Consider the following 9267-nt stretch of genomic DNA (forward strand, 5'->3'; position numbering starts at 1 on the left):
GAAGACTGTTATGTTCAAGTTTGAAGACAATCCATTTTGAAATAACAAAGTTATATCTTATCAGCAAAAATTAAGCAAAGTTTAGGCATTTAACCTTAAATGTCAAGGTCATTTATAAATGAGGTCACGTTTAGTCTGGTCTCTTTAAAGGTCTTGTCTCAAGGATTCTTGTGGCCAAGTACGAAAACAATACATCACGAACTTAAAAAGTAATGATCAAGATTAAAGTTTGCGATGGCAACATGACTGTAACAATACCGATATTTATTTTTTTTTAAAAGAAAAAAACTTGAGGTTAAAAACTGACCAATGTTAATGTTTTTGATGGCATTGGCAATGGCAATGGCAAAGGCACAGCAACTACAATATACTTATTGCAATCATAATATTATAGAATAATGTTTTAAATGATCTCTCAAGTTAAATCAATAAAAGTTAATTTGAATCTTACTCAGTCCAATAAATGAGTAGTATACATTGCAAAAAATGTATCTAATCAGTCATGGTCCTTTCTCCAGTTACATCTGTCAATACTTTGACTTGTATGCATGTACCTTCCCCTGAAATTAAACAATATCACATTTTTAAAGTCAAAGCACCTCTTATGTTCTGAACATCTTGAGCTAACCAAATCGAACCACTAATCTTTTGTCATCAAGACAACCATAAAAGCATCATCATAAGTTCTGAAAACAGGTTTATTTTTCTTTAAACAATACTAAGCATTAAACATATATGTAAACAAGCAAATTCGTTGAATTAAATATATCCCCCGCAGAGTACTGGTTATTACTAACACAACAACTGAAGACATAGTAGGCTTTATTTATATATTAATCATGGCATAACCAGTAATATTCTTTGAACTTGATAAATATTCAGGGCAATAACAGAGCCATAACTCTGTGTTAAATAGTAATATCTGGAAATGCCAATGAGATGTATGTATACTGCATAACTAATCAAGGGCCATAACTCTGAGTTATAAGTGTCTGAACAAGGCGACTATATGCACACCTCCTCTTAGTATCCCATAAAGTTTCATTGAATTCCAGCCAGTAGTTACAGAAAAGTAGCACGATTATTGCTCTGGTTGTATACTGCATAAGTTATCAAGGGCCATAACTCTGAGTTAAAATGTCTGACCAGAACAAGGCAATGATATGCACATCTTCTCTTGGTATTGAAGTTTCCCATAAAGTTTTGTTGAATTCCAACCAGTAGTTGCATAGAAGTAGTGCGGAAACGCTTTTCGCTCTAGTTATCATGGGCCATAACTCTGAGTTAAAATGTCTGACCAGAACAAGGCAATGATATGCACATCTTCTCTTGGTATTGAAGTTTCCCATAAAATTTTGTTGAATTTCAACCAGAAGTTGCAGAGAAGTAGCGGGAAAATGATTTTTGCTCTATTTGCATACTGCATAAATAATCAAGGGCCATAACTCTGAGTTAAAGTGTCTGACTGGAACAAGGCAACGATATGCGCATCTCCTCTTGGTATTGAAGGTTCCCATAAAGTTTTGTTGAATTCCAGCCAGTAGTTGCAGAGAAGTAGCGCGGAAACGATTTTTACTCTATATGCAAAATTATTACTGCATTACTAATCAAGGGCCATAAATCTGAGTGAAAGTGTTGGACCAGAACAAGTCGACGATAAGAGCATCCCCTCTTGATATTGAAGGTTCCCATAAAGTTTCGTTGAATTCCAGCCAGTAGTTGCAGAGAAGTAGCGCGGAAACGATTTTTACTCTTTATGCATACTGCATAACTAATCAAGAGCCATAACTCTGAGTTAAAGTGTCAGACCGGAACAAGCAGACGATATGCGCATCTACTCTTGATATTGATGATTCCCATAAAGTTTTGTTGAATTCCAGCCAGTAGTTGCAGAGAAATAGTCCGGAAACGAAATTCGGACGGACAAATGGACGAACAGACGGACGGAAGGACGGACGGACAACACCAAAATTATATCCCCCTCCCGATTCCATTGGCGGTGGATAATAAAACATAGGTTTCAAAGGGAGTCATGCCAACCAACAAAATTACTTCCAATGTTTGGAAATACTTATGTTATTCACAATTGAAAATGAAAAAAATAGCAGTTTGTAAAACATGCCATGGCGAACTGACTTATACCGGTGGTAAAAGAAACGTGTCTAATGACATGAAAGGACAAGACTGTATTTCCAAACATTGGAAGTAAATTTTACTGGTGGAATTCAGGGCGACTCCTTTTCAGCCATTGTTGCAGACAGAATGTTAATGTCATACTAACGTAATTATTAACTTCAGTTTTTGCACATTTTGGATTATTAAAAATAAAACCATCCTCGATACATGTCACGTGTTATAGCGACTAAAATATAATTTATTTATTTTCATGAAAAACATAGTGCTAAACAAAGATAGAGTGATTCCTTTTTCGAAACTAGTTACATCCTAAGCTCAGCATCATGGTACTTGTTTGTTTACTTTCTGTCTTTAATCGGTAAATTGTATTAAGGTTAAAGTCGCATAATTCATATTCAAAGTGTATTTTTCTAGAATTTTCGAGTTTGAGAAAAAGTGAATGTATATAAACAAATAAGATCGCGATCCACGATCTCTAGGCTGACGAATATTTGTATTCGATTTTTCATTTTGATTCGTGGTTTGATCCTAGTACTCGGATACTCACCCCAGCCCTAGTGACACAAACTAGTCACTAGGTAATTTGACTGTAAAGGTTGTGTGCAGCAATTTTATGACAAATTTATCACAAATCTTACCAAATAACATATGCATAAGTTTTATGAATCATGTAGGCCTCCTTAATTACAGCCAAACTGTCATATTACATTACACTTTGAAATCTTTATACCAAAAGCATTTTTAGTTTAATAAAAAATATCAACTTGAGTTGTTGAGTTATTGGTCGGAAACCCATCTTTTACGTACAACGTCAATGTGACTTTGACCTTTGACCCTTAAATCAATAGGGGTTAGCCTATCTACTTGCCAAGACCAATGCACCTGTGAAGTTGTCGAGATATTGATCAGAGAGCATTTTTACCTATAAGGTCAATTTAATCTTGACCTCTGACCCCTTGACCCCAAAAATCCTTTGAGGTCATATCCTGACCAAAAGACATGCATCTGTGAAGTTTGAAGGTCCATGGGTTGCCCAGTTATTGCTAGGAAACTGTTTTGACATACAAGGTCAATGTGACTTTAACCTTTGACCCACTGACCCCAAAATCAATAAGGGTCATTTACTAAGGGCATGAACTATCCTCATACCAAGTTTGAAGTTCCTAGGCCTAAGCGTTCTTTAGTAATTGATCAGAAACCATTTGGTCTAAGGACCAACAGACAGATAATGCAAAGTAATATATCCCCACTTCTTTGAAGGGGGTATAACTAAATGACTCCACAGGATGAAGCTTTTTTCACTCCAGGGACATTATATATGTCATTTATACAAGATCAGACTAAAATGTGTTATTGTATAAATATAAGCCTTCATAAACTACATGACCAGTAGGCCAATTTTGATGCTACATGCCAAATATTTATGCTCTATTCATTACAGTTTCAACCAAGGAAAATATTATTGTTGATAAGATTTCTAAGTAAGTGTATAGAAATTATGTTGCCATGAGGGCTCTCCACAGGCATATTTCATTAAACCGCAAAATTGTTACATGCCAAATAAGCTTTAATAGGCTTTGCAGTTTCATAAAAGAAGGCTTTCAATTGTATTTTTTTTGCATAAGTCTATATAAAGTAAAAGATCGAGGGGCAGGACCAATTAGACCCTAAATATTTGATTTTTATAAATGTTGTAGAAGATCACAAGAAAGTGATGCTAAATGCCAAGAATCTTAGCTATGGCCATTGTTGTTACTTAATAAGTAATTGTTGTCTTTTACAACACAGTCTATGAAACAAGTGACTCCCAGGATGGGGTCATTATGGACCCAAGGGACATGACTATGACTTTTGTAGAGCCTGGGGTCCACTATGAAATTCTACATGCCAAAATTCTGAGCTCCAGGCATAGCTGCTGAGTATCACAAATAATGTCTTATGTGTATGAGGGATATCTGTCAAAAAGGCATATTTAAAAGGCTTGTGTGTAGGAGGTCTTTTTTTATCAAAAAATGTTTTCCATGGGGGGGGGGGGTCGATGCTTGTCCAATGGAAAGAGTTCAGAAAGATGTTTCATCATGTAACATGTACATGTGCAGGTGTGTATTTAACTACTTTTCAGGGCCTGGGTACCTGCCTGGGTGTGTATGGAGTTTGGGGGATACAGAATATGTCAAATGAAAAGTCTGAAGGGGATACCAGCATAATTGATTTTTCTCAATACTTATGATGTTTAGATGATGTTTAAGGGTTTTGTGTTGTAGAGGGCAAAATGTTCCCAGGAATAGTGTAAGTCATGGCCCATGCCAAACATCTGTGATTACCCTCCCATACATCTTTTTAAATTTATGTAAGAAAATACCTCTTTAAAAAAACTAGAACTATCACTAAATTTGATTTACTGCTTCGGAAATGAGGAAGTTACTAGAAACAGAATACCTTGCAAAAGAATTGAAATAGAGCTATGGTTGTGGGCAATTAAAGATAGTTGTGGTTCTTGTATGTTGCATTTCCTTTAAATGTGGTTGACTATCGATGAAGTTTTATTGAATGACTCTGTAATAAGTCCAGAAAGAGTTACACTTCTTGAGCACTGTACTTCCTCTCATTGTGCTTGACCATTGTATGAAGTTCTCTTGGAATATCATCAAACCTTCCTTTTTCAATAGGAAGTTTGTGATTCATACTTCTAAATTTAAAGAGAATTAAAGCTAAATTCATAGGTAACTTGCTGAGGTATATGGCTCAAAACAAAAATCCTGTTTATAAATCCTGTAATTTAGACATTTACTGGAATTATTAATTGTACTTCTCCAATTTTGCATAAAATGATCACGCAATCTGAAGTTGACAGTATTCTTGAATGAAGCAGGAGATTCCACATTTTGATTTATCCAAAAATGCGACAATCCAAGATCATTTAAACTAAATTATTTCGAACAAAACAGACCCAATCTGATTTAATATTATTCAGAGTATATAAATTATGAGTTGTTCTATATAGAATGCTGACTATCTTATCATGTTTAGAATTAACTATTTTACCCCAGTAATTGAGAACTCTACTTTTAATTTGTGTTGAAAGAGGGGTAATACCCAACTCCCCATAAATCATAGCATTTGGAGTACTCTGTTTCAACTGTAGAATTATCTTTAGGTATTTTAATTGAAATTTATCCACAACACTCACATCTTCAACACCCCAAACTTCACACCCATATGGGTGCTATCATTGTATCAAACAAGTGTAATTGCATATCTATTGGTAAATTAAGTATCCTAGATTTCCTAATTACAGAAAACATGGCTTTACGGGCTTGATCAATAAGGAATGTTTTAGTTCTGCTGAATTTATCATTAAATGAAAATTGGACACCTAAATATGAGAAATGCTCAACAATTGGAGATGTCAAACTCCTAGTGATTACCTCCCTTGGCAGATTGTAAAAAATTACGCACCCGTAAAGCAATAAATTATTACAACTGTTCAGCTTTGGCAATCGGCGAGGCGTTTAAAGAAAAATTACTGAACACGCCCGTGTACATGTCCATAGGAATAGTTTTTTTTTCAAAATCCCAAGTTTTATCTTGAACTACGATTTTATTTCCCAGGTTTCATACATTAAACTAACAAATTTAGATATGTTAAATCTATATCTACTGTGCAGTAACTGGTCCAAGTTGCTTAAGCAATAACTGAAAATAATCACAGATTTTTAGAAGCACAAAAAGCTGATTTTCAAGATATTTATGGGGTTCGTATTGATAACACTTAAATTACTTATTTACATATTACAATGCACCATTGAAAAGAACGATACGCACGAACGCAGGTGCACATGCATACATAAGACGGAACGCGCGCGCTAACAACAATATGTATATATACATATAGGAAAAGATTTTATAATAGAAACTTATTGAGTATTCATCAAAATAACATGACTTGATTTATGTACTTTCAAAAACTATTTTTGTAAATATTTACCTATGTCATTATAGCACTAGTGTTTACATTGCGACGTAATTCACCTACGAAAAATGTTCAGTTCTTACACTTATGCAAATTTTAAAAAATACAATCCTTTACCTGTTTATGGTATATTTCCCACACTGTAACTTTAATATGTGTAAATTTTTCATTCAATTTCGCAGTTTTACGACTATAACTACATAGCTTTACATCAGTGAATAGTGAAATATTTGCAAAGATGGTTATATCTCCCCGGTATGGCACGCTTTAACGATCACGATCCTTAATTACATAGATCAAAATCTCATTTTTTACTTGAGGGAACACTCATTGTAAGATAGGATTCATTGTAAGATAGGCTTCTATTATTTCCCAATGTAAAAAAGGTCAATTGGGTGTCTTTTTCTGATGATGTTTATACTGGACCATTGCAATGAATGACTATAACAGGTACAACACCTGAGTGTATTATATTAAGTATCATTCAGTGAATTACTGCAGGTTGATAATAACATTTAAAGACATGAATGGTGACATGTCAGGGGTCAGTACTCTCAGCCCTAACGCATACATCCATCCATCCATCCATACATACATACATGTCTTTCCTGCCTTAAAGACCATTTTTAGTGTTACTTTTTAATATAAATAATATCGTGGTTTATTTTATAGAAGTCCGCATCTATTTAATATTTACTAAGCTTATTATTGGTCAATTAAGCTGGAAATTGAAACTGGCCAATAGTTTAGTTTAAATAGTATTAAAATTTGTTTCCAACTTGTTTGTTCAAACATTGGATACTTACGGTGATTTCTAGATTATTGATTTAATTAATATCAATATTAACTTAGTATGTAACATCTACTTATTATTCTTTTTGTTTGTAAGTGCAATATTTACAATTACTAAGTCGGGGGAAATGTTATAATCAGTCGTTTATTTTATTTCAAAGGAATTATAAAAAAAAATCATTTTCGTTTGTTGCACATTACATCCGTTTTACAGACAATTTACTAATATGTTTGCATAATAGTAATTTGACACTGAAAATACCAATCGATACGATCAGTTTCACCTAGCAGGCGACACTGATTTTGTTGGCCCTCTTATCGACGGAACACTTAATATCGGCAAGACCACTTTGATTTTCTCTCTTACCATAGTTTACGTTTGTAAACAGGACGATTTAGACGTGGACCTAAATGGAAGTGACATATCTATAATAATACACAACGTGGTTTATCGCAGTCAATTGTTATTTATTCTTCAAGATAGATCAACGCGGCATCTGCCTTTGATTTTGATCGATTATTTTTATGAAAATACCAGCGTATAAAGCCGCTTTTCTCTGCGTTGTTACATTCGGAGCATCTCGAATATGACTCTGTAAATAATACAAACGTCAAACTTGTTAATAAAATCTATGTGAAATACCGGAATATTTTTCAATTTAGCTGTGGAGTTTTGGCGCACATATTTAAGGATTTTACTTGTAAAATACAAATATTGGATATTTTTTAAATCTGATAAAATATAAATTTTCAAAATGTTAAAGAGACTTCGCGAAGCTTCAATTAGTCAGGACAGTGCTACAACCAGCAGCAAGCAAATTACTGTGACGTCACCAAGAGAGTCCAAAAACCCAACTCCTTTACCACCGCTGCAACATGCGCAAACCACAAAACCTGTTCTTGGTCAAACCGGACGAGGGCCGAGCCTTCTTGGTCTTCTGGCAGCTAAACGTTTCACAAGAAATCTCAGAAACAAGTACCATCGCTCAGGCAGCATTTATGGATCTTCACGTTATTCCAACTCAATTCATGTTCAGCGCGAACCAACCTACCGGATGGAACCGAAACATAAATTTAATTCAGAAGAGGCGGAAGGTGTGCTAAAGTCAATTATAGATCAGAGAATGAAAGGGTTCAAGTACCATCCTAAATTTTGTTCGAATATGTGTAAACTTCTTACTGATGAAATCAAAGACGGGGTCAAGAAACTGAAATACGACCGTTATAAGATAGTAGCTGTTGTTCACATAGGTGAAAGAAGGGATCAAAGCACTATCGTTGCTAGCCGATGTGCCTGGGACAAAAAGTTGGACGACTTCGCAACATATACACTGGAAACTCCGTCGCTATTTTGCACAGCTTCTGTGTTCGGAATTTATAATGAATAGATTCTCCTAGAACATTGATACTGACAAAAGAATGTGATGTACTTGGACTTTTTTATATTCGTATAAACCTTTAACACTGTCAAAAAACTTTAAAGTCTTTCATTGAATGCAGTGTGCGATTTGATTAGTAAAGAATAATTTCCGAATCAATCTTGCTATTGCATTCTTCTCTTATTGATAAATGATGAGCATCTGATCCAAGATGAAATAAATTTTCTATTCTGAAATGATCATTTCTTTGATAGAAGTTTTAATATAATGAATGACGAATGATCATAATATGAAACTAATTTATTTGTTTTTAATTGGTTTTAATGTAAATAATTGTACATATTATTTATATACGATTTTCACATAAATAATCATTTCTTTTACTTTTTTTCTTTAATTGCTTTTGATAAATACAGTTTATTGAAATCCATACATTGTTCGTATCATGATTTGGCTTTGAAAAGATACAATTTAAAAGTTAAAACATGTTAGAAATGACATGACAGATAGCCGGTTAAACCTATTAAAATTCAGATATTCGAAATTTTCGATTAATCACGGAATTTTTGTCGAAAGAAATATTGAGTAGAATGATTTTTTTTGAGAGGAATGACGTCGACGTAAGCAAAACAATGTTGTGATTTAAAAATTATGAAAGAAAGTGTTAAAACATATTTGTGATGATTTTCAAGCTTGAAGCTTGCTAGTTTAAACGTATTTGATTTAAGCTTAATTGTGATGATTTTCAAGCTTGAAGCTTAATTGTTTAAACGTATTTGATTTAGCTCGATTTTGATAATTTTCATGCTTGAAGCTTAATTATTTAAACGTATTTGATTTAAGCTTGATTGTGATGATTTTCAAGCTTAAAACTTACTTGTTTCAACGCATTTGATTTAGCTAGATTGTGATGATTTTCAAGCTTAAAACTTACTTGTTTAAACGTATTTGATTTAAGCTTGATTGTGATTATTTTCAAGCTTGAAG

At 33.8% G+C, this 9267-nt stretch overlaps 1 protein-coding gene across 1 annotated transcript; it reads left to right on the forward strand.

Moving 5' to 3' along the window:
- The first annotated feature begins 7185 nt into the window (after nt 1–7185).
- On the forward strand, nt 7186–8663 carry LOC132754273 (dynein light chain Tctex-type 5-like). Its single transcript, XM_060744888.1, has one exon. It carries the CDS (start codon nt 7657–7659, stop codon nt 8287–8289), a length of 633 nt encoding a protein of 210 aa, XP_060600871.1. The 5' UTR covers nt 7186–7656; the 3' UTR covers nt 8290–8663.
- The last annotated feature ends 604 nt before the right edge of the window (nt 8664–9267 follow it).

Source organism: Ruditapes philippinarum, unplaced genomic scaffold (assembly GCF_026571515.1).
Source record: "Ruditapes philippinarum isolate M1 unplaced genomic scaffold, ASM2657151v2 ctg20228_1_1_1_1, whole genome shotgun sequence".
NCBI lineage: Eukaryota > Metazoa > Mollusca > Bivalvia > Venerida > Veneridae > Ruditapes > Ruditapes philippinarum.

Excerpts from the sequence above, each read along its gene's own strand:
- LOC132754273 (XM_060744888.1), top strand. The coding sequence starts at position 7,657 with ATGTTAAAGAGACTTCGCGAAGCTTCAATTAGTCAGGACAGTGCTACA.